At 54.0% G+C, this 24,827-nt stretch overlaps 13 protein-coding genes across 13 annotated transcripts; 9 read left to right on the top strand and 4 right to left on the bottom strand.

Moving 5' to 3' along the window:
• Positions 1-373: 373 nt before the first annotated feature.
• BAUCODRAFT_31094 (uncharacterized protein) lies at positions 374-3,626 on the bottom strand. The gene has a single exon (XM_007675325.1). The coding sequence runs from the start codon at positions 3,419-3,421 to the stop codon at positions 512-514; it is 2,910 nt and encodes a 969-aa protein (XP_007673515.1). The 5' UTR covers positions 3,422-3,626; the 3' UTR covers positions 374-511.
• On the bottom strand, positions 3,623-5,197 carry BAUCODRAFT_31093 (uncharacterized protein). The gene has a single exon (XM_007675324.1). The coding sequence runs from the start codon at positions 4,811-4,813 to the stop codon at positions 3,911-3,913; it is 903 nt and encodes a 300-aa protein (XP_007673514.1). The 5' UTR covers positions 4,814-5,197; the 3' UTR covers positions 3,623-3,910.
• A 69-nt stretch (positions 5,198-5,266) lies between these two features.
• On the top strand, positions 5,267-5,782 carry BAUCODRAFT_31091 (uncharacterized protein). The gene is made up of 2 exons (XM_007675323.1): positions 5,267-5,310; positions 5,372-5,782. The coding sequence occupies exons 1-2, from the start codon at positions 5,275-5,277 to the stop codon at positions 5,522-5,524; spliced, it is 189 nt and encodes a 62-aa protein (XP_007673513.1). The 5' UTR covers positions 5,267-5,274; the 3' UTR covers positions 5,525-5,782.
• A 355-nt stretch (positions 5,783-6,137) lies between these two features.
• Positions 6,138-7,577, top strand: BAUCODRAFT_145847 (uncharacterized protein; the record flags this gene model as incomplete). Its single annotated transcript, XM_007675775.1, has 1 exon — positions 6,138-7,577. The coding sequence occupies one exon, from the start codon at positions 6,138-6,140 to the stop codon at positions 7,575-7,577; it is 1,440 nt and encodes a 479-aa protein (XP_007673965.1).
• A 1,609-nt stretch (positions 7,578-9,186) lies between these two features.
• Positions 9,187-10,474, top strand: BAUCODRAFT_22161 (uncharacterized protein; the record flags this gene model as incomplete). The annotated part of the gene is given in 5 exon segments (XM_007675250.1): positions 9,187-9,304; positions 9,364-9,581; positions 9,601-9,758; positions 9,811-10,069; positions 10,127-10,474. The coding sequence occupies 5 exon segments, from the start codon at positions 9,187-9,189 to the stop codon at positions 10,472-10,474; spliced, it is 1,101 nt and encodes a 366-aa protein (XP_007673440.1).
• An 842-nt stretch (positions 10,475-11,316) lies between these two features.
• BAUCODRAFT_145845 (uncharacterized protein) lies at positions 11,317-12,978 on the top strand (the record flags this gene model as incomplete). Its single annotated transcript, XM_007675774.1, has 3 exons — positions 11,317-12,116; positions 12,191-12,477; positions 12,551-12,978. The coding sequence occupies 3 exons, from the start codon at positions 11,317-11,319 to the stop codon at positions 12,976-12,978; spliced, it is 1,515 nt and encodes a 504-aa protein (XP_007673964.1).
• A 179-nt stretch (positions 12,979-13,157) lies between these two features.
• Positions 13,158-14,704, top strand: BAUCODRAFT_381516 (uncharacterized protein). Its single transcript, XM_007675773.1, has 2 exons — positions 13,158-14,357; positions 14,418-14,704. The coding sequence occupies exons 1-2, from the start codon at positions 13,336-13,338 to the stop codon at positions 14,572-14,574; spliced, it is 1,179 nt and encodes a 392-aa protein (XP_007673963.1). The 5' UTR covers positions 13,158-13,335; the 3' UTR covers positions 14,575-14,704.
• A 130-nt stretch (positions 14,705-14,834) lies between these two features.
• Positions 14,835-16,129, top strand: BAUCODRAFT_572986 (uncharacterized protein; the record flags this gene model as incomplete). The annotated part of the gene is made up of 1 exon (XM_007675772.1): positions 14,835-16,129. One exon carries the CDS (start codon positions 14,835-14,837, stop codon positions 15,774-15,776), a length of 942 nt encoding a protein of 313 aa, XP_007673962.1. The 3' UTR covers positions 15,777-16,129.
• Positions 16,130-16,164: 35 nt separating this feature from the next.
• On the top strand, positions 16,165-17,514 carry BAUCODRAFT_381694 (uncharacterized protein). Its single transcript, XM_007675771.1, has 3 exons — positions 16,165-16,458; positions 16,515-16,751; positions 16,817-17,514. The coding sequence occupies exons 1-3, from the start codon at positions 16,347-16,349 to the stop codon at positions 17,461-17,463; spliced, it is 996 nt and encodes a 331-aa protein (XP_007673961.1). The 5' UTR covers positions 16,165-16,346; the 3' UTR covers positions 17,464-17,514.
• Positions 17,515-17,564: 50 nt separating this feature from the next.
• Positions 17,565-19,179, bottom strand: BAUCODRAFT_120118 (uncharacterized protein; the record flags this gene model as incomplete). The annotated part of the gene is made up of 2 exons (XM_007675770.1): positions 17,565-19,064; positions 19,120-19,179. The coding sequence occupies 2 exons, from the start codon at positions 19,177-19,179 to the stop codon at positions 17,565-17,567; spliced, it is 1,560 nt and encodes a 519-aa protein (XP_007673960.1).
• A 1,815-nt stretch (positions 19,180-20,994) lies between these two features.
• BAUCODRAFT_145840 (uncharacterized protein) lies at positions 20,995-21,760 on the top strand (the record flags this gene model as incomplete). Its single annotated transcript, XM_007675769.1, has 2 exons — positions 20,995-21,241; positions 21,303-21,760. The coding sequence occupies 2 exons, from the start codon at positions 20,995-20,997 to the stop codon at positions 21,758-21,760; spliced, it is 705 nt and encodes a 234-aa protein (XP_007673959.1).
• A 203-nt stretch (positions 21,761-21,963) lies between these two features.
• On the top strand, positions 21,964-23,691 carry BAUCODRAFT_381002 (uncharacterized protein). Its single transcript, XM_007675768.1, has one exon. It carries the CDS (start codon positions 22,168-22,170, stop codon positions 23,626-23,628), a length of 1,461 nt encoding a protein of 486 aa, XP_007673958.1. The 5' UTR covers positions 21,964-22,167; the 3' UTR covers positions 23,629-23,691.
• On the bottom strand, positions 23,692-24,724 carry BAUCODRAFT_381363 (uncharacterized protein). Its single transcript, XM_007675767.1, has 4 exons — positions 24,530-24,724; positions 24,193-24,472; positions 23,850-24,131; positions 23,692-23,784 (listed from the first exon to the last, which is right to left on the bottom strand). Exons 2-4 carry the CDS (start codon positions 24,446-24,448, stop codon positions 23,756-23,758), a joined length of 567 nt encoding a protein of 188 aa, XP_007673957.1. The 5' UTR covers positions 24,449-24,472; positions 24,530-24,724; the 3' UTR covers positions 23,692-23,755.
• Positions 24,725-24,827: the final 103 nt, after the last annotated feature.

The raw sequence follows: 24,827 nt of genomic DNA, 5'->3' as shown, positions 1-24,827 counted from the left end.
ACGCTATAGTCATCGTATAAGGTGTCGTAGTTGTTGTTAAGGTCGTATAAGTCAGCAGTGCTTCAAGAATCTGAGGAGTTTCTGCACGCATCCCAATTGGCGATGCGTTATTCAGCTGGTAGGTAGGCGTCGAGAGTAGATCGACACTGAGACGGTCATGGAGTGCCGGCAGCTGGCTGTCTGCTGGCAGCGTTCCAGATTGGTTCGGTTGCCATAAGCTCAATCCTAAATGTCAAGAGCAAATCAGAAGAGGAATAGTCTTGTACTACTGGGTTGGAGACAAGTATTGCGTGCGTCTCCCAGTTGGTAGGCTGTCTAAAAGCTTGTGAGCAGCGATGGAGAGTTGTGGGATGAAGCACAGCAGTTGAGAAAGGTCGTGACTGTCCTGGCGGGTTCGTTCTCGTACCTATACTATCAGTAGCAAACGCAGAGTGACAAGGCGTACAATGCCTCTTCCTCAGGATGTCAACGATCGCTCTTTGAACGGCATACAGCACTGTTGAAAGAGTAACTAGAACGCACCAACCTCCGCAAAGGCCCGTATCGGGCTCGCCGCCAAAGAAGTGTACCCGCTATCCCTTCCATTCCACCCGCCAACCTTCTTCGCCATACCCAGACAAAGCTCCACCACTCTTCCACTATCCGCAGGCGAGAGTCCCGCTCTATAGCCCTCAGACGTACCAACCCACAATCTCAAATTCGCAGCAAAGTCCTCCAAGCCTTGTGCAGCCGCGTACGGAAGGTGCCGGTCATTACTCGTAACGCGTAGCAGACGATAGGTCGCCACCGCCGTCAGCAGCGTGAAGCTGTCCGCGGGGATGTGCATGCTCGCGATCGTGCTATATGCGCGGACGTGGGCTGTGGAGGAAGTATTGGACGCGAGGAGTGAAAGGAGCTTAGCGAGAGTGAGTGCGACATGGACGTCCGCCGCTGCCGGGGCGTGGCAGACGAGATTCATGCCGTCCGAGCCTGGTGACGTGACCGGAAAGGTCTCGAGTGCAGCAATGATATTCGCGTCGCGGTGACTGTTCGATAAAACTGCTTTCGCAGCGAGGGCACGCATCTGTGTGGCGGAAGCTGGAGGAGCCACGCTGGCCGCAAGGCCAAGATAGTATTCTGTGTCCAGACTGGAAGGATGCTCGCTCAACATATCAAGTAATGTGTCATCAATCGTCAGGTTGGCGTACCAAGCTGCCACCGCATCAAGCGGTGAGCGGATGGCATGGTCTTCGATTACGCTGTCTCTGGCCACATTTGCTGTGGTGTTGTAAGCGCTCGGCTTGTCCCAAGCTAGGTTCCATGCACGCTGGATCATCTCGTCACTGAGCACATCGTCGCACTCCAGCTTAACAAGGCTTGCGAGATGGTCGGGAAGCACCTCGATCCCGTCATCATGCGACGGCCTTCCCTGAGCTTGAGCGTCCAAAAGCTCCTTCTGCAACTTCCGCGCCGAGTCCCAGTAGATCTTGCCGACCTTTTCTGTGAAGGTCTTGAAGCCAACCATGTTGCCGTAGCCGGCATTTGCGACTTCCCAGAAGAAAACACGGAAGTGTACGGCCTTCTGCATGAGCCTTGTTGGGCTGTCTGGCAAAGTGCCACTGGCCATCAACGTCAACAGCAGGCGATAGTAGCTCACTTCTGCGTCACCGCCGGCAAGTTGAGCATCTATAGCGATGTCCCAAGCCTTGACTCGGGCAGCTTCTTCCTCTTCTTTTGTGCCGGTGATCGAATTCCAAGCCTCCGTACCCACCAATCGACGAAGGCTGAGGCTAAACATCTTCCACGCCACGGCGACGACTTCCAGCAGGAAATGCTTTGGCACGTACACCGTCTGCATTGCAGTAAGCCACGCTTTGCGGCGAACTTCGACCGGCGAGGCCAATGACGGCACCTGAGGTAAACGGACGGCAGGGCGGGTTCTTTGCTTTCGGCGTGGCTTCCAAGCTAAAAGTGGCACCACAAAGTATAGCACTGCGCCTATGACGCAAACAAGCTTCAGCAAGGGGACGCCTGCCTGGCGTGCGAATGCGGCAGGCGATGATGGCGGTGATGTTCCAAAGCTGCGTCTGAGTAGTGTTGGCACCGCGAAGAGCTGCTTGGCATCACTGTCTTGTTGCTCACTGAAACCTTCCATAACCATGATGCTTGCCATGGCACCCATCATGACCTTGTTCATGACTCCGCCACCTCGGCCGTACACATACTGAGGCTGATTCTGGGCCGCGGCGGGTGGATTTGGCGGTCTCGCGTATGCAGGTGGCGGCTGTTGCTGCATATACTGCTGTGGTATGACCGTTTGGCCATACCTTGCTTGTTCTTGTGGTAGGCTTAGGAAGCTCGGCGCACCGTTCTGCGCAGATGATGAAGGCTGTCTTGGTCGTGCAGCGGTCGTTGGCGGACTGCTGCTCATGCTGGCCTGCCTGTCCCGCGACTTTCCGATTGCCGCTTCGACAGCAGCCAAGCGCGCCTTAAGCGAGGCCATCTCATCCGCCATGTTTTTGTTGCGCTTTTCCAGATGCTTGATGTACTCTGTTGCCTTGCCCATCACCGTTGCCTTGTTTAGCTTGTGGGCTGCAGTCAAGCCTTCTAAATCTTCGGCGTCCTCGCCGCAGTTAGCACGGCGCATAGCGCGTAGACTAGGCACGGCCTCTTTCAACTCCGCGATTTTGTCTTGAAGGTTGTTACGATACCGCTTTTCAATGACGTTGTGGGATGACTTCTTTACAGGTGGTTCGTCTCCGTCACCAGAGTCGCCGTTCATGGCTCGCTCTTCCTCCTCAACTTCAATCTTGCGCTTGCGGCCCCCACCCTTCTTGGGGCCCGCCTCTGGGGAGTCAGAAGATGACTTGGACGAGGTGCTTGCCCGCGGTTGAGTTGCTGGATAGGGCCCATCGCCCGGACTTAGCGTCTTCGAGGAGAGAGTGCTTGCCGTTGGTATGGTAAACTCGTTAGATAGTGCTGACAATGTGACATTCTGCGGCTGTGCATATAGTGCCGCGGGCCAGGAAGTATCGATCTTTGGTACCTCCGGCACCGTGTGTGGATATGCCGGCGTGCCGAAATCGAAGTCGGTGTTGCTGCCACCAAATACGAAGGGTTCGTTGTTGTTGGCCGCCAAGTTCCGATTGAAGTCCAACAGATCTTCACCAACAACCAGCGGCGGTGCCAAGGTATCATCGATGAAGCCTTTGCCAAAGCTGTCGTTCCCGCCCAGCGGTAGAGCAGCGTGTTGTAAAGGCGAATCGTTCTTACTAGAGCCTGAGTTGAAGGTGCCGTCTCCAGGAGATGTAGACTCGATGGCGGGATCCCATCTCAACCAATCTTCCCAATCCTCTCCAGGTGCTCTAGTCCCAAGCGCTTGTTCAAAGTCAGATAAGCCACCGGTAAGCCCATCAGACCAGGCGGCGTTGTTCGAGTCCATATCGCCAGACAAGTCCCGTATTCCAGTGGTCGAGAGTGGTAATGGCAAGACTCCAGACATCAGACGGTTTATCGTATCATCTCCAAGACCGGCCTGTCATAGCACGATGTTGTGAGGCCAGTGTGGCATGCAGCGGGGTCATGGTTGTTGAAATAGCGGTGTTCAGTGCAGTAAGCGAAATGCGACGACGCCTTCAGGGTCCCGTCGAATGCTCCTGCCTGCGGTGGTTCGAGTACTGCGCCACTCTGCAAGCCACATCGGGTCCTTGCGATCCGAAGAGTGGGGCATCCGGCCTCCTCTCTCTCCGAGTCAGAACGACAGCATCGAAGGCTTGAATCTACACATATATCAAGGGCAATATAGGCCTCAGGATAGAGGAAAGCGGTGTTGCCGACATGGCCTGTCAATGGTGATCAACAGCCGACATTACGCACATGGGCACGGAGCGAGCGATAGGTTGGATTGAGAGCAATCAATAACTTGATTGCATTAGCTTGGCTGTCGTTCCTTCCGATAAGTGCCCTTCTCGTCAGAATGACCGTCGCCATGATGAATGCTCAGTGTCTCGAACATCTTCCATCTTCGCAAGTACCTCTCGCTCTTCTCATATTGGAGCAAAGCAAAGTAAGCTCTCCATTTCGAGCATCTCTCTGCGTTCCTGACCCTTCCGAGCGTACTCAACGGCGGCCGCCATGCAGGATCGAATGCCAGAAGCCGCCGTTCGCCAGACCTCGTGCGCTCAAACCCAACGATAGTCATAGAGTGACCTGGGCGCTGCAAGAAGATCGGTAGGCAGTCCGTGATCTGGATCTTGCCCTTCACGCCAGAACATGTGGCTGCTCGCTTGAAGTGCTGCTCGACATGATCAAGGAGCTCAGCCCAGGCAGTCTTCCCTCGAAAGACCGTCCCAACACATTCAATTGCGTGAAGAAGCAAAAGCGCCTCGGCCTCCGACGTTCCTATATGCTTCCTCGTCCCGCAAATGCCTCCAGTTGCGTCACGGCCGTGAGCATTTATGGCTTCACTCCAGGCCTGCTCGATCATTGACTGAACGCACGGTATCGTAGGCTTGTCGCGCGGAAGACCAGACGTTAGCCAGAGTCGACTGGTTGCAAGGCACAGCATCTGGATGTTGCGGTAGCCGCAGAAGTGGTTACCCTCGGCTCGGAGCTTGTAGACTTGCGTAACGCACGGGTCGCAAAGATAGGCATGCTCCACGTGTGAACCGCGTTCCAGGAGCTGAGCGAGTACGGGAATGACATCGCTGCAAGCGTTCTGATCTTGTTCCGCAGCCAGGATAGTAGCCAAGCTCTCTGGCATCCGCTCTTCGAATGCATACCGTCCCAGCTCGCGCTTGCCGAGTCGTCGAGCGGGCTCTACTGGTGCCTTCATCCCATTGTCTGGAAAATGTGGTCTTTCATCGGGCTTGCTGGCGGCGACAGGTTGCAAGGCAGAGCTGATTGAGCATGACGTTTGTGCATTAGTACTACTTCTTAGCTCTAGTAACTGAGAAGCGAAAATCTGAATATGCGATAGAGGCGACTATGCTCTATTTCCGCATCACGAGGATCTGGCATACGGCGGAAGCGCAGCGAAACGGTCATGTCGCCCTTCGCTCGAACAAGGCAAGAACAAGCCTAGGCGTGGGAAAGCTTGTTTCACAGCCAAGTTCTGCAAGACGCCTACGCGTCACCTCCCAGACTTCCCATTTCACGCTTCCAACCGTGGCCAACAATCTTCCAACAAAGCAATACAGTAAATCTGATCTGAAAACGTATCACTTCATATTCACGGCTTTAATCATGGCGAGCAGCAATACCAACATTGAAATGCAGTACAAGCCTGCCGAGGCCATGCAAGCCTTGCCAAGCGGCACCGTCGGCCAGGAGGTGAGCCCCGCACGATTTATCTGCGAGTTCCAGTGTCAAGATGAGCTCACAATTCCTGCAGAATAACATAGCGGAAGAGCAAAAGCCGAGGAGGACGCTGCTGGGTATGCGCGGCGGTGGATTGATTCTCGATCTTTGCGCATGCTTCATCTGCTGTGAATGCATGGAAGGTGAGCATGGGAGGGCGAACATACCTGGAGCCATTATCAGCTAACCATTACTTCTCGCGCAGGATGCTGCCACGCCATCGATGACTGCTGTTGCTGCTAAGTAGGCAACCACGCTCAAGAACGACAATTAGGGGCAGGAGAGAGTGACAGTGGACGCGCTACACATCAAGGTCGCGACGAGTCATAGGTTGATGTGTCATGTTATATCCTATAACCTTGGAGTGGGGGAGCAAGCCTCCCAGTAGCTATCATACCATTGAGAAATCATTACTTTCACGATGCACCCTGTCATGAATCTGTGGTGCCCATCTACGAAAGAGAGGCGAGCACGTTGGCTCACAGCAGACGCGCAATTTGCTGATGTGGATCGCCTCTTTCCCAACACCAATGGCTCTCATTGAGGCATTATGGTGCTCACAAATAGCTGTGCCATCGTCCCAGCAAGCCGGAACATGTCAATATATGAGCTTGCTGTCTGCATCAATGTCGCATGACTTCTCGATCTGCTGTCTTGGCGTTCACATGCTTGCGCGAACGTTGCGCGACACTTGCATGTGATCACCGCGTTGTTTCTCCTCAACCACCCACCAGATCCTCCTGACGCCGTAGGATGCCATAGCAAAGCATTGCGAATGCCCTTTCAGCGGGGAATTTATCATGACCGGCGAGGTGGCGCACCGTGATGCGGCAATCCCAGCGGTAAGCCTGCCGTCTAAGCCAGACAAGCAGCCGGCGACAGACGAGACCAAAATGGAAATGGGCAACCCGCAGGACAAGCTGCAGCAAAATGGATCGTCGGAAGCAAGACAGAGCCTACAGGATCGTTTCTTCAATGGCGTCCTGGCGCAGATTATACCAACCAATGATGACAGCAGCAACGATGTGCCAGAAAGCAAGAAGGCTAGAGGGATGAGAACCAGTGTGGACAGGCCAGGCTTCAGCATACCGTTGATGAGCACTAACTTCAGAAGATTCAACGCGCGGATCGGCGTGGTATTCGTCCTGCAGAATCGTATCATCCGTCTCCTCACCTGGCACCATGCAACGGCAACCTTATCGTTCCTGGCGGTATACACTTTACTATGTTTGCAACCACGTCTTCTACCTGCCATGCCCATCATAGGCCTTCTTCTCTGGATCATGATGCCATCTTTTCTAGCGCGCCACCCTGCTCCTGCAGACGATACACGCATTGAGTGGATGTTCCATGGCCCACCCGTTGCACCGCCAAGTAGGGTCAGGCCCGCCCCGGAGCTGAGCAAGGACTTCTTCCGCAACATGCGCGACTTGCAGAATAGCATGGACGACTACAGCAGGCTGCACGACGCTGCGAATGAGTACATCACGCCGTATACCAATTTTAGTGATGAGGCTACAAGCTCTGCGTTGTACATGACTTTGTTCGTCGTGGGCTGTACGGTACTTGTTGGAAGTTCTGTTGTTCCTTGGCGGCTAATAGCCCTGATCGCTGGCTGGACTGCTACGTTGTTTGGACATCCAGAGCTGCAGAAGGGTTTGTTCTCTTCCGATCTTCGGAGCAACCTATGGCGACGGATAGACATGCTTCAGGTACACGTGAAGAATCTCATCGATGCCGACATTCTTCTCGACTCCCCATCAGAGATGCGACAAGTGGAAATCTTTGAGCTGCAGAAGTACCACGTCTACAGCGATACATGGGAGCCATGGCTTTTCTCACCCTCACCGTTCGAGCCACTGTCTGCTCCTCGCATCGCAGATGCACGTGCTAAAGGTACGCAATTTTTTGACGACGTGCAGGCACCGCAGGGATGGTCGTGGAAGGATAAGAAGTGGAGTCTGGACTTGGCGGGGCGTGAGTGGGTGGAGCAGAGGATGATTACAGGCGTTGAGGTAGAGATGGAAGGAGAGAGGTGGGTGTATGATCTTCCGGCCGAGGCTGTGGATTCTCTACAGAGTCCGACAAAGCGAAAGCAGAAGGAGAGGACATCCAAGGACACACCGAAAGATGGTTGGGAAGAAGGAACGAGGCTAGCGGCGCATGGTGAATGGAGGCGGAGACGGTGGGTTAGGGTCGTTGAAAGGAAAGCTTTACCGCGAAGTGAGCAGCCCAGATGATCCACTGGCCTCGAAGACGGTCAAGTGTACGCCAAGCCCATATATCCGAACATCAAGGCTCGAAGATGGGCATCAATGGCGAGTGTGGCGCCAGATCCAGGAGCCCGGTTTCCGGTTGCAAGGCAGCAAAGTTTGATGGCCACTAATCCATTAGAACACTTTTGTTCAGCTTCACCATGTGTTCGTCGCAGCTGACGAACTGCCGAAATTGAACAGACCCACCAGGCGCAACAGGCTTGGGCGAGAGTTCTGGATGCGAAGACGAGAGAGAGTCGCGTGGTCCACGAGCGAAAACTCACCGAATCGGATTGCGAGCCAGCCGATTCCGATCTATTCATGCCTTGACCCGCTTTTATCCCGCACTCCACGTGTGCGCGGCCAACAACCATGGCGGGCACGGCGGGAATGGTTGACGGCGGAACATCGAGTGACAGGCGCCAGACACCTTCGGAAGGAGGTTCTCGTATGATATGCAGTCCTACGAAACAGACTACGCTTTTAGTGTTGCGACTCCACGAGGACAACCGTCGTACAGCATCGCATACGCCAGACGTTGAAACGGCGCCATTGTCGATACCCCAGACTGAACCATTCCTGTTCTAGGACGATCGCGGCATACGGTACAGCAGCTTAAACGGCCATCCAGCTTCACCAATCATGTATACGAGCACCGTATACAATTCCATTCAGCCGGTACAACCACGTTAAGGCGGTGAAAGTAGATAGTAATACTAGTACCGCTCCCTTTTTCAATAGAGCCGGCTCCGTATGATATTGTTGTACCGCTCACGCGGTTGTCGCCTGCATTAGCGTCGCAGCTATGGGTATATGGACCTGCAGCTGCAGCTTATCAACTCTCCTCAGGCACGCTATAACCACGCTCCCTCTCCCGTTCTAGCGTTTGGCGGTGCTCTACACATTCCAATCTCCGCCGACGGCAGTTGCGGGGCTGATTTTGAGGAGCATTGCTTACGTGCTCAAACTCTCATTTCACTGACGACTAACACTACGCTTGGGCCACCGACACGGCCACTTGGTGATCAAGCCTCTCGATCATCATCGCCAGTCGTGAAGCGACGCGGCTGAATACGCTTGACTCTACTGGCTACAGCTGGACTTCCCCTGACAAAGACACCTCTCCATCGCAGAGTCACGCAATCAACGAGCCACAAGCTTACATTCTCGTGGCAACAGCGCTTGGCTGAGGTACAACCAAACCTACCTACTTGCTGCACAGACTCCACCGACTTCTACATCCAAGAACGACCGATCGTGCAGTAGCCTGTGTTAGCCGGTGCACTACTCCAGCGCTCGCTGCCCGTTGAAGGTCGAATACGGCACTCCCAAGCACAGGAGTACGAAGCACACAACACGAGAAGTGTCGCACTGCAGTCTTGTCGCAATACCCTACTTTGCCATTCTGGCTGGTCCCTGTATTAAGCGGCGCCGCGAGGACACGACACACAACCTTAGGTCCGCGGTCGCGCGACCTGATTGCCTTTGCTTCACGTAGCTCGAGCAGCAGCAAGTGTTCCGTTGAACAGAGCTTCGACTGCGGGCTTGTGGTTAGGGAGTCAGCTCCAGGCAGTGCATGGCCATTGGCAGAATCATGTGCTTCGGAAATGGCAACAAGGAAGACCCAGAGGCGGCGAAGAGTAGGGCGATCGAGAAACAGCTACGAGAAGACCAGCGGAAGATGTCGAAGGAGGTGAAGCTACTGTTGTTGGGTGAGAAACGCGACTGCGACGACACGCGAGTCACCGCGCAACGTGCTGACAATGCCTAGGTGCCGGCGAGTCTGGGAAGTCGACGGTGTTGAAGCAGATGCGCCTGATACACACGAAAGGCTTTAACCTGCCGGAGCGGCAACAATGGAAAGTTACCATCTTCCAGAATCTGCTGCATGCGTTTCAAGTAGTCTTTGGCGCTATGGAAGAACAGGAGGTAGACTTTGCCGACGAAACGAATATTGTGCGTACCATCGGTCAGGCGCAACACAATGCGGTATGCTAACACCGCTCAGCGGTTCGCCGAGATCATTGCAGCCGATCCGGAAATTGGCCCGGAGGACGTAATGCCACTCGATTGCCTGAACGCATTTAGGAGCTTATGGCGGGACGAAGGCGTACAACACGCGATCAAGAAGGGCAACGAATACGCATTGCACGACAACCTGACATAGTACAGATCCAACAATGTATGCGTTATGCTTATTCGCTAACTGAAGATGCAGTTACTTCTCCGACATTGATCGCCTGTTCGCGAAGGACTACATACCCACAGACCAAGATATTCTGCGCGCGCGATTACGGACAACAGGCATAACCGAAACCATCTTCGATACCGGCAACCTCACATACCGCATGTTCGATGTTGGTGGGCAACGGTCCGAGCGTAAGAAGTGGATACATGTCTTCGACAACGTACAAGTGGTGCTCTTCCTGGTCGCGATAAGTGGCTATGACCATGTTTTGGTGGAGGACCGAAACGGCGTAAGGAGCGACCAGAAACGATCTTGCGGCAAGTATGGACACTGACACATACTGCAGAACCAAATGCACGAAGCACTCATGCTCTTCGAAAGCATAGCCAACAGCAAGTACTTTGAAAAGGCCGCCCTCATCCTCTTCCTCAACAAGATCGACCTCTTCCGGGAAAAGATCCAGTCAGGTATCGCACCCATACGAGAACAGTTCCCAGACTACACCGGCGGCGACCGCGACGTCGAAGCCGGTCAGGATTTCTTCGCTCGCAAGTTCCGCAACTTAGTCCGAGATCCAAGCAAAGAGGCTTACGTCCATTATACCAACGCTACCGATACGAACCTCTTAGACAAGACTATGAAGAGCGTACAGGACATGATCGTGCAGCGGAACCTGCACCAACTGATGCTGTGAGCTACGACCCGTGCGAACATACCCTTGACGAGCGTTCCGCGAGATCTGCTTCTTCCTGTCTGGCGCGACCGAGCCTTTAGTTTCGGGAGGCCGCCTTTATTGTTGAGCTTTGATGTTTGCGAGCATGCACTTTTACCGATGAGGAAGAGCGTGCGCTGATAGTGTGGTAGAATGAATTGAACAGCTTTCACGCCGGCTATTCGAGGTGGCCATGCGCATGCAGCAGGGAGCAGCGGGAGGCCTAATTGTGTGAGCATTCAGCAAGCATAGCATTTGACTGGGAGTCGATCATGCATGAGCTGCGTAAATGGGACACCTTTGGGACGATGTAGGTGGGGTGCAATATAGAAGGAAGGGAGACTCTAGACGGTCGCAATCTACCTTTCAAGCTCCGAGTCACGGTCGACAAGGCGGAAGCTATGGTTATGGTAAAGGGTGTTAAGATCCTGACACGACGAGCGTTGTGCATGTACAAGGCCTGGCGTTCGCGCTCGCGATGCCAGAGAGGAGCTCAGAGGGAAGTCGCGACGCAGGGGCAGTCCCGTGGTTGGCAAGAGCAGATCCAATAACGATGACCGCCAAACATGGCGAGCCACAACGCAAGTATCTCTTTCTCTCCCCTCACCTACCCAGATAGCATTCACATCGAGCACAAGTGGACGGGATGAATCTGCTCCCGCAGCTTTCATGCACATCACTTCATTTCGCCATCTAATCAGTTCAGGAATTGGCCATGCGGCCGCGATTGCTCGCGCTCAGCCAGCCATCCTTTCATTACGGAAAGCTAAGTCAGTAGCGTCTTAATGGAAGCCTGACAGCGTTTACGATATATCTAGCCCAGCATGGACACACTATGGAACATCAACAACTGGCAACAAACTCGGCCAGCAGAGCCCGGCGAGATCGATTTGCGGCCACGCTTGCAAACACTGAGAGACCTTCTCAGTCACTTTACCCAGGAGCTGTACCACCATCCCTACGACGCCGATTGCTGGTTACGGCGCGGAGAGGTTCTTGCGATGCTACGCTATCCCGAGCTTGCAGTGGGTGACACGTACAAAGCTCTTCTGTTAACCCGACAAGCATTGGCCGGCTTTGAAGACAGGCGGATGCGGCTTGGGTATCGTATGGGCTTCTGGATGCTCGAGGAGAGCTCGACCGGCGAAGATGACTGGAGAGATACACTTGAGCAGAGATTAGCCGATATACAGTCACAGGCGCATATTGTTGAGACACAGAATCTCTATCACTTTCCGACGTTCGAAGAGGGACGATACCTGCAGCGCCCTTATCCTTGGATGCAAAGGCGACACTGCTTCCGTGACGACAGCCTATTATCAGCCATCAACGAGGAGTTCGCGGCTCAAGCCCGCAGCCACGGGGACGGGAAAGCGTGCTGTGTGCTGCAACGCCACGCTTTCGGCAAGTCTAGCGACAGAGGACGCGATTCGAGCGAGGTACTTGGTGTCTTCGCTGGGTGCGACATGCTCGCAGACACGACCCTCGTTGTCGATAAGACCGAGATTTGGGGCTGTATCGGAGCCGGTCGCAACAACAATCGCGACAACTTGCATGGCGGACTGGGCTGTCCGGATCCGATTCATCCCAACTTGCCGTCAGATGCGGTTGAGGAAGACCTAAGGTAAGCAGAGGAAGGAGCTGTTCTCCACACGATCGTTTAGGCCATTACTGATGTTGCTACGCACGAACCCACAGATGGATACGTGAACGGGCTGGTAGCAGTGCCGGAGAAGTAATTCTCAGGTGCCGCTTCCTAATGCGCTGCATCGCAGACGGCGTAGCGCATCCGCTCGATCACACATTTATCGCACGGCTGACACCGACTTACCGCCGTGAGCGTCCTCGTCTGTTCTCACTTGAGCACGACATCGTGATTCCGAACGACTGTCTCCAGCGATGCGGCATCGACATTTTCGCCGATTCCAGGTACGATACCTGGGTTATGTTTACCATTGGGGCGCGAGAAGTGAACAACAGCTGGAGTAAGTTCGCGATGAGCAAATAAAGCGTGTTTGCATTGCTGAGAGTTACTGATGCCAAGAGGCAATCGAACAGGCGACCCAGTCCACAATTGCATTTCGCCTCTCTTCTCCTTGTTCAACCATAGCTGCGAGGCGAATGTTGAATGGATCGCTGGCGAGGATTACACGACGCTTACGATGGCCACGCTCCGAGACATTAAGCAAGGCGAGCAGTTGTTCGTGCTATACGATAGCTATCTAGGAGAGCAGCCGCTTCGAGCTCGAAGGCGGAGGATGCGGAAGTGGCTGGATGCGGAGTGTCAATGTGACCGCTGCCTACGGGAAGAGGCAGAGGCGAAGCAGACGATAGACAAGCTATCGGGAACTGACAGTCCCTCCGGTATAATGGTTGATGGTGATGGTGCTGGGCAGTGGGACACGGCTCCAAAGCCTGTCTTTCCGGAGGACGCATTGAATGGAAAGCTACACCGTCTTGACTCTGGGTCGGTTGTAGATGGCTAGTGGCAGCACGTGAGCATTCTCCGTCTGCTATACGATTGTCTTCGTTTGTTCAATAAGCAGAGGAGTACACTACATGAAAGCCTTGTCGTCTCAAAGACGGACAGATTCCGGACAGATTCCGCCGTTGCGCGAATCGGCAGTGGTGAAGGGCGCCCTCCCAACGGTCCCGAATGGCCTTCGTCATGCATCTCGGGACTTGAGTTGAGTGCTCCATATTGGTCTCGCTACATGCGGGGCGAGACTGCGCTGTACCTATAAGCAGCATCATGTGCCACTATAGCCGGGTCTCGTTTCAAGAACGGCAGACGCTTACTACCTCTCCTTCGCCATTACTGCCACCACTAACCCACAGCGACCATGGCTGACACACACCCTTCCACCAACGGCGCAACCACCACGTCCCCACACGAAACCTCCGAGCAATGGGGTGCCCTCCGCCCCGTCACACTGGACGCCAATGGCGTCCTCAAGACACCTCACGGCGATGTCAAACCCAACTTCGGCGCCTCACTCCCCGATACCGAAGATAGAGGCGCTGACTCGGAACCGCTTCGCTCATGGCAGAAGCGCAACAATATCGACACTTCCGCGCAGGTCAAGCTCGTCAAGCTGGTGCATATGCGATATCAACATCCAGACTTGGAAGAGATCACGACCTTCCTCCGAGACTTCGGAATGCACATTGCCAAGCGAAGCGAAGACGGCAACCAACTCTGGTTCCGAGGCTACGGGCCAGACCAATACGTGTACTACGCCCAAAAGGGTCCCAAGAAGTTCCTAGGCGGCACGTACTCGGTCGAAAGCATGGCGGAGCTAGAGAAGGCGGCGAAGATTGAGGGAGCGGGCCAGATAGAAGAACTCAAGGACGCACCCGGCGGTGGTCACCTTCTCACCCTCACCGATCCCGAGGGCTTTCTCGTGAATCTCATGTACGGCCAACAACCTGCTCCAACGGACAACTACCCGCAGAAGGTGCTCATCAACGACGAAACGGACAAGCCTCGTGTTCGCAAATTCAATCGCTACACCCCCGGCCCCGCCGCCGTGCACAAACTCGGCCACTACGGCCTCTGCGTGACAGACTTCGCGACACTGCTGCAATGGTACACGCGCAACTTCAATCTCGCGCCCACGGACTTCCTGTGGGTGCCGCAAGAGGGTACGGACAGGAAGGACGTCGCCGTCTTCGCGCACATCGATCGCGGAGACGATCCGGTCGATCATCATACTTTCTTCATGTCGACGAATCCGACGAGCCACGTGCATCATTGTAGCTTCGAGGTGCATGATTATGATACGCAGCATTTGGGCCATCAGTGGCTGGGGAGCAAGGGGTATACGAGTGTGTGGGGGATTGGGAGACATATCCTCGGGTCGCAGTAAGTTCCATCACTTGCGAAGATGGATTGAGGCGGTGCTAATGAAGTGTCTGTGTGTAGAATCTTCGATTATTGGTGGGACACGACCGGCAACATGGTCGAGCATTATACTGATGGCGACCTTGTCAACCAGCATACACCGATTGGATGGAGCGATGCGAAGGATGAGGCGCTTGCGGTCTGGGGTCCCGAGGTGCCGAAGTGGTTCTTGGAGTAGTCTGTTCGATGCATGTAGAGCAAGACGCCTTTTGAATGGCCCATCTTGTACATCGTCGCGCCATCAGCCAGCGCGCTCAAGGTGCCCACGATGCGGCCGCAGTTCGGCCGCCCTGCCGAAGTTCGTAGCACATGCAATCATAAGCAATCGCCCTATCATCTCGCCTTCTCGGCAACCAGTAAGTGCTGTGCACTTCGACCATGTAACACCTATACCCCACAAAACATGTGAAGTCCGACGCACAAAGCATAGATACCGCAATGGCGCGCCACCGCCGCCCCTCTACAGCCTCCAGCCGTTCTACGGAACGCGCCATGCCCGCCTCTGGCCAGGAGATGGCGAGTATGTACGACTACCTCGCCAAGATTATCCTCCTCGGTCCCTCAGGCTGCGGCAAATCCTGCCTCTTGCATCGCTTCGTCAAGAACGAATGGCGCGTCCTCACGAGCCAAACCATCGGCGTGGAGTTCGCGAGCAAGATTGTGAAGATAGGCACGCAGGGGCGGAGGAAGCGGGTCAAGCTACAATTGTGGGACACGGCTGGCACGGAACGGTTTCGCAGTGTGAGCAGGAGTTACTATCGGGGTGCGGCCGGCGCGATTTTGGTGTACGATGTCACAAGCCAGCAGAGTTTCGCGCAATTACAGACTTTCTTGAACGATGCCCGTGCTTTGGCCAGTCCATTGTTGACGGTCGTCCTGGTTGGAAACAAGGTCGACTTGGCTGAGCCTGGCGGACCGCAGGATCTGCTGGAGGATGAGGTACCGAGCAGTGTTCCTTCAACGCGGTCGAGTACGTTGGGTGTAGGCCTTGGGTCGCAGCAGAGAGCCACAATCTCGTTGGCTGGACGCGCGGTATCGGCTGCGGTTGCGGCCAACTGGGCGAGTCAGAATCGCATAGCGGCTAGTATGGAGGTCAGTGCTTTGTCGGGAGAGGGTGTCGACGAGGTGTTTCATAAGCTGGCCAGGACGATTCTGACGAAGATTGAGCTTGGCGAGATCGATCCGGACGATCCCATGAGCGGAATACAGTATGGCGATGCGGACTATCATCGGTATGATGATGGATCGAGCATTAAAAGCGGGCTCACGTCCGACGGCTATGGTGCCGCGAGAAAGCGGAGGCCGAAGGGCGGGCTTCGTGACTGGAGTGATGTGTTTAGAGTTGGGAGGGCATCTGGAAGCGGCCGGGGATGTTGCTGATATGAGTAACCGGCTATGGGTTTTGGTGCTAGCGAGGCGTTCCTGGCGTTTGGGACGATACCCTTTCAGCGCGCTTGTAAGGAGCGATTGTACGCGACGTTGAAGCGGTCGAGAAGAGAGCGCGAATGTACAGATTTACAGTACGAACCTGAAGACTAGAGACGCTGCAACTCACACGGTATGATCTGTGGCATTCGCTGGTCATTTGGACGTCGATGCTCTCGGAGTTCTTGATATGACTTGCCCCTCATTGCCCCGCGGCGATGGGCATCTCCAGCGATAAGTTTGACGACACCGGATCTTGTTGCACTCCAACCTCATAACCTTCAAGCTAAGTGAGTCTGGCGTCACAATGCTTCTCCTGTTAACCTTATGGGTGCAATGCTTGCGTTCCGAACATCCTTCGACGAGGGATGACGCTCTAAAGCAAAAGCGTCCATGACGAAGAGCTCAAAGTCAATGGAGACCATTGATGAATTGTTACTTTTCCTAGCCAACCCCCATGCGCTGTAGGTGTAAGGCCGAACCTCTGTTGTCTCTAGTCTTTGCTTCGTATCTTCAGCAGACAACATGGCTGATAGCGGCATTACCGTCTCTAAAGACAAGGCAATGCAAAAGCTCGCTGAAGATACTGTTGATGCCATACGATCCACGTTCGACGTGCCACTCAACTACAGACCAGGTAAGCCATCGCTCGACTCAATGAAAACACGGACAATTTGCTTAGGTGTTTGCAAGTCCACGCAAAGGGCCAGCTCGTCAAGGGTACCTTCACACCAAGCAAAGATGCCTCGAAGATATCGAAAGCGCCCATTTTCAGCAATCCTTCTACGCCCCTCGTGATGCGGTATAGTACCGACACCGGGTTCAAGGACCTGCCAGACAATGGGGAGAACGGCTCGCGTGGGTTTGCAATCCGCTTTATGCTGTCGAAGAACGAGAGCGGCCATCCGAACTTCGACATCGTAACCAACAGTGAGTGATTCGGCACTGATAGCGAATGAGATTTAGGCTGATCTAGTCACGTTGCACGTCCCTAGACGCCTACGGTTTCATCGTCAGTACTGGTGAAGAGTTCCTTGAGCAATTCAAGGCAATGAAAGCTGGCAAAATGGACGAGTTCCTCGAGAATAGGCCCCACGCCAAATACTTCCAAGCGAACCAAGCACCCGCGCACTCGTACTCATTCGCAACCGAGCAGTGGCACGGCATCCATGCTTTCAAATTCATCAATGGCGAAGGCAAGGAACGCTTCTTTCGCTGGCGCATAGTTCCCTGGCAAGGCGTCATGAAGCACAGCAAAGAAGATGCGCAGAAGCAGAGCAAGAACTACCAGTTCGACGATCTCGAATGGCGTCTGACGCACAACAAACCGATCAAGTATCGTCTTTTGGCGCAGCTTGCGGAGGAAGACGACCCAACGACTGACTCGACAAAAGTATGGCCGGAGACGAACGAATTTGCGGACATGGGCGAGATTGTCATTGACAAGCTGTGGAGTTTCGACGAGGGCACTCCGCCGGGTGAGGAGCTGAAGAAGATCTTCTATAATCCGTATCCGCACGACATCGAGGGTATTGATGCCAGCGACGACCCCTTGATTGCCGTGCGGGACGTTGTCTATCAATTGAGCGGAGGCGTTCGGCGGGGGCATAACGATCTGCCGGCTCAGCAAGCTGTAAGGTAGACGGCCTCACAGCATGCCTATTTTCATGGTGAAAGGGCTTGATCGTAATATGCGGCCATGATCTCACAGATGACCTGTCTCCCTTGCATTAATATAGAGAGTCACCGAGTCGTATCCTGTGCAGACGGCTCGTCGCGTTCGATGGCCCCAGCCAGGAACAGCGCCTGCTTCATTCCCAGCCTTCGACCAATCTCGCGTAGCGCTGAGCATGCCGCGCCACGCATCGAAGCCTCGTGTGCGACCTTGCCCACCAGTGAGACGGCGTGAACGAGCTGATACCCGGTCGTGGTTCGTAGCACCGGTATCGTAGCATTGTCATAATCTATAAGCGACGACGGAGCTGTGACTTCCATGGTGCCACCAATTGCAAACCCGCCTTTTGGTGTGGCGATCTCCGGTTTGATTAGTCCTAGATGTTGAGGCACGCTTGCCAAGATGTCAAGTGAGAGTTCTTTGATTATACTGTGGGCTCGTTCAGCGAGTGCTTCGGCTCCTGGGAGCTGTACATGTAGCGCTGTAAGTCGTCTCAAAAGGCCCAAAACCGTAGCGTGACACAAGATACGTCCATTGCGCCCGGAGTTGTGGATCTGCGCGCTCCACGACGTCTGATAGACGTGCAATCGATTGGTAAAGTCAATATAAGAAGTTAGGGTGTCTGGCGAACAGTCCTCGACGATATACGTCCACTTCCGGGGAGCGTCGATGAAGGCTGCCTTTAATTTAGTGTCAATTGCCGTTGCTGTTGCTATAATGTAGCTGGGGTCTAGTAAACGTCCGCTGACGGCATCGCTATAGAAATCAGTTAGCTCCATCATGGCACCGTGCTCTTTCCACAGAACATCTGGCACTCCAACCAGATACTGCTTGGCTTCTGCGAAGTAGGTGTGCAAATGTGGAGGCAGCCTTTGCCCCAGCATGAGAGACTGAGCCATCAAGATCGATGTGGCTTGCATGAAGAGTATGCGGCCATTAGCCGTGTGCACTTGGTCAGGCCCTCTCAGCTCAAGCAAGCGTGCGGTGCCGTTAACGTGGCTTATCCACGCCTTCATCGAAGGCTGATCTGTTCCAAGCACCGTCTCAAAGTAGGACAGAGCGACAACCGATAGCAGAGTACAGTCCTGTTTCGAAGTGTCCGGATCTGTGAGGTTGACATTCAGAGATCGGATAGCGCGGACGTAGTACCTCCTCGCTTGCGTCGTGGCGTTTGCGGATCTGCAGGATACGGAATAGGAAGCCATACCAAGAGCCCGGATACAGGCGAGCACACCAGTGTGGGGAGTGGAGATACCGGCGTTCGTTCCGGTGCTTCGTTGCACAATATGATGTGCGTATGCGTATGATAGGGCAAAGTCGTCAGGCCGGGGGACCGTGAACTGCTCGCTGAATACCAAAGTGGTCGATATGATTCGGGAGTGCCCACGCTGAGAAACGGTCGACAACGCCGGCACTTCCTCGCCGGATTCCTTCCTGGCTTTCAAGGTAACCTTCTTCGCGGTATGTTCGGTTTGGTCGCAGAACATTGTGTCCAGGTCGGAGCGGTATAGGGGACATTGCTTCCCCGCTCTGGCGCATGGGGAGCATCCATCCGTTTTGAGATCGCACTGTTTCGCGTCAGCAATTTGCTCGTCAAAGCTGCGTGTCATCGACATAGCCTGCCTTGATTCGTCGCTGTCTGCATGTCTTGCACGCTTTCGAGGGTTTGCCGCGATAAACCATGGTGTCTGGGGACGCGCCAAACTTATTTTGTTACTTAGTGCTCACACACGAAGCGCGGAAGACGTGCGCAGGCGAGAAGGATGCCCGAATGAGGAGAGTCTACATATACCTCTAGTACCTCTTCTAAACACTGCCTGAAGGCGAGCGCAAGTTGTACCGCAAGCAGCTAGAACAGTCTTTGTCAGTAGAGCTTTTTGAAGCCGCTGTACACAATTCCCATGAGATCATGGCAGTATCCATATTGATGGTTCGCCCGTCAAAGGACAGGTGTGTACCATGTCTCAAAGGACGACAGATGTTGTACGCTGAATCCTTAGACGATCTGCATACCCAATCGGGCATCGCGCTGCAGTAGCGCAATGATGGGGCTGGGTAGAGATCAAAGGGTTTGTCGGCTCAAATGCGGAAGTCGAATGTATGCAGTTGAGTTGCGTCTCAGCCCCCAACAACAACAACAGCGCCAGTGCATTCGGGCCTGGCAGTCGCCATCGGCTAAAGACTCTTCGTTATTGTCTGCAACGGCATTCCAACGCACTCATACAAGACCCAGTAAATCCAAGGAATGCCAGAAACACTGCCATATTGGGGTTGAGCGCGATGGTATCAAATTCATCAGACTTCAGCATCCGTGATCAGTTTGATCTTGATATTGTCAACTGCTCGAATGGCAGTATCGTTCGTTGCTCGAACGTGGAGGTTTCGAACTGCTCAAACATGTTCGTTAAAGAATGCCGGAACGCTTCGATCACTAAATGCTCAAACGTCAGGTTGCGCGATTGCACAGGCGTGAAGCTCATGGATTGCCACAACGTGGCCTTGTCCAATTGCTCTGACGTCGAGTCACGCGAATCCTCGAATGTGAGCGCTCACGGAGGCTTGAACCTGACTTTCTCTTCCGATTAGGCTTGGAGTCCACTGTACGCCCGGAAACGTCAAGGTTCATTTGTGCACCGAACGACCACTGATGGCACGCACGATACAGCAAGCTTTGCCTTTCGGTCCAGTGCTGGCCAACGAGAGAGTATACGTCTGCACGATGAAGCTTGAGGACGCTGCGTACGAAGTCGGATGCGCTACTAGGAATGAGCACATAGTAACACTATAACAAGCGCATGAGCGACATTTGTTGAGGTTCCGAGGGGATGACTCTCGCCGAGAAGCATTAAAAAGGGTATGTTTGGAGCCGTACTCGTTGTTGTTACTGCTATTACACCGCTTGTAGCTATGTACCTGGATGCTGTTGGGAACGTGGAAAGTCGTGCATGAAATCCAGGCGTACTGGCGATAGAGATGTAAAGCAGTTTATGCAGCTGGCCGAAACAGAGCAAGATGCACGTCAGGATCTACGGTGCAGCACATAAGCGGCTTGGAGTCAGGTTACCGGAAACGGATCTTGCGCAGCGAATACAGACGGGAAAGGTGACTGGGCGACACATGGCATCTACAAACCGTCAATCTCCATGAGTTCCACCCAGGCGATGTTTGTCCATGCCTTCATTTATGTGCGCAATACAATGAGCACCCACGCACCTCTAAGCATGAATCCAGATCTGCAGAGGATCAAAGATCTACAGCCGATCAGCGCAACTCCACCTTGCTAACAACAGGAGGCACTCCTAAGACACCATATTCGTTCTACCTCCGCAATACAAGACACGAGTACATTGTCGCATCACGTAGGCCAAGCATCCCGTTACCAGCTAAGGCATGATATATGTGAACTACCGCAAGCAGTGGGAGGCCGACGTTTCTATCCCGTTCAGTTCTGCTACCCACTCCCATTTTACACTGTTTCATCCTTGGGTGTTGTTCGCGATGCATATGCTAAACATCCTCGCCTTGGTGGCCACCGTCACCGCAGCTGCCTTGCCAAACGGCGCTGCCGAGAAGCGTACAACCACATGCTCGACTGCGAGCTCTGCAAGCTTGGCCGCTGCCAAAGCAGCCTTTACCCAGGCGAAGCTGGTGCCTGACCTTATACCCAGTTTCAACCCCGAGGTCACCGTCAGCGCTTCCTTCGGAGGGAAGGCAGTCAAGCTCGGCAACACATTCAACCCAGTCGGTACGCTAGAGACACATGAACATATTAACATCCCACTGTTGGCTAACGGCAACTTGCGCAGAGACCATTCCGGAACCCTCCATCAGCTTCACCGCCGAGCCAGGCTATGACCCGTCAAACACCAAATACACCATCTTCCTCGTAGACCCTGATGCGCCAGGCCCAGCTGCGCCAATCTTCAAGGACTTCCTGCACATTATCATCGCCAATGCACAACCGTCATGCGTCACCTCGCAGACTCGGACAACGTTGGCAAGCTACCAGCTTCTGACTCCTCTGTCCATTGCCGCTCACCGCTACACTATCCTCGTGTACAGACAGCCGCCGAACTACACGCCACCGGTTGACATTCACTACCTGCCCGGTGTGAGAAACAACTTCGATCTTAATGGCTATGTTGCGGAGGCTGGTCTCATCGGTCCGGTAGGAGGCAACTACTTTATGGAAGGATTGGCGCAGGCGGTGTGCTTGGTTACGCCAAATTGCACGTCAGATGGTACGGGATACCCTTTGTCGTAAATAAGAGGAAACAAATTGCGAGAGTACGGTTTCGGTCTCGTAGATGGTATCGATGTCTCTGTATAAAGGTTGCATCGCAAACATCAAACTGTGTAGCGACCCTTCTGGTGCTGCTTATGATGCTTGGGCAAAGCAGGACATACCGGAGTGCGGGGCCCGTTGCGGGTTCGAGAAGGGCCTTTCCAACCGACATAATCATCAGGTGATAGGCCAGAGCTTCATGCCGTATACGATTTGTTGTAATGGGCCACAAGTCGCACGTGTTCGCACTGGGGCCATCAAAGATGTGGCTGACGCCACGGCGTCAGACTTCTCGCTTCGTGAAAGCAGTATTCCACCAGCCTTATCTCTCAAGGTTGAGATAGGTAGACCTAACAGCATACTAGTGGGCATCGCCATCCGACATCATGGCTTCGCAGAGCGCCAACGAGGAGGCACAGGTGCCAACCGAAGAGACTCCATTGCTTTCCAACCCGCGAAGAGCGATTCGGAAGCCTATCAACTGGCTTACCAGCATCCTCACTCTGATCGTCGTTCTAACAGTAACAGCTGGTGTCAACAGCATCCCTTTCGTTGTGGGAAGAATCAGATATCATGATTCACCACGACCACATCTGCCGCCAAAGCCAAAGCTACCTCCGCCTCCTGGAGATAGCAATCTCAACTACACCCGACACCTTGTCCTACCCATCGGTAACATCTCGCAGCCTGCAAATGTCCCAGTATGGACGCATATTAATGTGCTCGAAAGCCTGAATGGCGGATGGATTAAACCTGTGGGGAACGTAAGGCTGGCACGAGGCGACCTGCAGCAAGCGTCCAACTTCATTGCGCGCATTGATCTTGCTGGCCCATCACAGAGAGCAATCGACCTCGTCAATATAGTGCAATGGTCCTCTGGGTCACGTCAATCTGAAGAGTGGCTCTACATCAGCTGCAAAACCTACTGGGCACCAGGTGAGGAACCGCATTGGGACCAGACTGTCCGAGTAGATGTCACACTGTTTGTCAAACCCTTCACTAACCATCAAGGCCGTCTGACGATATCAACCCAACACCTTAACATTAATGTCATGTCAGGCCTCGTCTTCTCCACGGGAGTCCTGACGCTTATTAGCAATAGAGGAAGTGTTAACTCGGACGAGGCAGGTCCGTACTTCGTCATGGCGGAGACGCATCTTTCCACATATGGCGGCCCTCTCACTGGTATATGGAGGTATCCATATAAGTTCTTCATCAACACTGGTGATAGCCCTACGAACATCACTCTCGCCGCTTCGCCCCGGACACAGCCATGGCTCAGATCTGGCACCATCACGGCCCAGTCCTTGCAGGGTGATATCAATATAAATATGCCAATGGACCAGATGAATTTGAGAACCCACAGCATTACCATTGAATCGCAGGCAGGTAATATTGGTGGCGTGCTCATGGTAGGCCCCGATACGACCATACGCACCCAGGGCAATGGGTCATTGAACGTAGAACTGGTGCCGTACTTTCTGCCATCGTGGGATTTCATCAGCCGCCAAAGGGTCCTGCACCGTGGCCAGCTGCACACATCTACTGAAGCTGGGTCGCAACGAGTCGTTGTCGTCGCGCCAGAGTGGAAGTCTTCGGAGTCCCGGACATCACTGCTGTCGATGGATAGCTATCACCAGTCGGGGAGCGGCAACCTGCACCTCGAGTACCCGCACGAGTGGGAGGGGACTGCTCTTGGCACGTCACGGTCTGGAAATATGTCCATTACCGGTGCGGAGCTTGCCGGTGAAGGTGGCAGCGTTGCCATCGGACGTAGGGGTTGGGGTAATGGCACTCGGTTAACCTTCGCCACCGATAGCGGCAATGGCCGTCTCATTCTAAATTGAACAAGGCAATATTTACTGTCTGGGCGGCTTCGAGGCTTCACTTGGATCTAGGTGCGGTGTTTGTGTTGCTTGACTGTGACGAGTCTTTTCCGAACTAAATATATGAGGTTGTATTACCATAGATCGCCTACATAGTAAGAGGCGCCAGTGGGACACCTGAGCGCAAGTATCAGCTTCAGTCCCGGGAACACGACGCGCCTTCCTCACACCATCGCACTTACCTCCGAATGCAGCGACACCTCTCCTCCAATCCAGATCGATCTGCAACACAGGCGGAGACGCAGCCGGAAGCGTGGCGACATTAAGCTTAGGCCCCACCGCTTCCAAGCTCAGCGTATCGTGATCATATGAGATCAGGTTCAACCCGCTCGCAGTTTCGCCTGCGAGGCCAGCGGAGTCTATCAACGACCTCTTCGCAATGAGTGCATTAACCGCCGCTGTAGCGTCAGGGGTGATCGGGTTCGCGACTACGGCGATGATACGGTTGCTGTCTGCGACAGATTCTACAGATTGTCAAAGTAAGCATCATTGCTCAAGCTGATATGAACTGTCACGAGCACATACGGGGCTGGATAGTCATGGCATCGTAGTACGCGATTCGGTTCGTGCGGTTAACTTGAGCGAATGAGTCGCGTATCGGCTGGTAGGCGGCTGTGCCACCTGTGTAGTTGCCTGCAGCGTAAGAGATGTTCTTGATAGCTTGGTCGAGACGCAAGAGGTCTGCTATGAGAAGGTCTGTGCCTGCGTCGCGGACAGCTAGAGGGCTGGCAGACGAGATGGCTGCCGTGCACAGCAGGAAGAGAGCTCGAAGGGATACCATTGTCGCGGTGCAGGGACGTCAGATCTGTTGCGAGTAGTGGCTAGTGTTGGGAAAGGGACGTGGATGTGTTCAAGTACCTACGTTTAAGAATGGGCTAAAGGCCGAGGCAACGTCCAGTTCATTCATGACGTTCGACGATCGTCTGGCGTAAAGTCTGTGCCCGAGGGCAGAAGAACATTTCCGCCTGCGTTCAAGGACATACTTTCACTGCTGTTGTGGCCTGATATAATGCCTCGGCAGCACTCAGCGGAGGCTGCGTGCGGAATAAAGGCGTAGAGTAGCGATGGAGATACTTCGTAAAGTAACGACTATTAGACATGCAAACAATGCAACGAGAACAAACCACATAGGGCTCTTCTCCGCCCATGGCCATGGTTGT

The sequence above is a fragment of the Baudoinia panamericana genome (assembly GCF_000338955.1).
Source record: "Baudoinia panamericana UAMH 10762 unplaced genomic scaffold BAUCOscaffold_3, whole genome shotgun sequence".
Classification (NCBI taxonomy): domain Eukaryota; kingdom Fungi; phylum Ascomycota; class Dothideomycetes; order Mycosphaerellales; family Teratosphaeriaceae; genus Baudoinia; species Baudoinia panamericana.
Note: the sequence above shows the minus strand (reverse complement) of the source record. Positions and strands in the feature narration are given on the sequence as shown.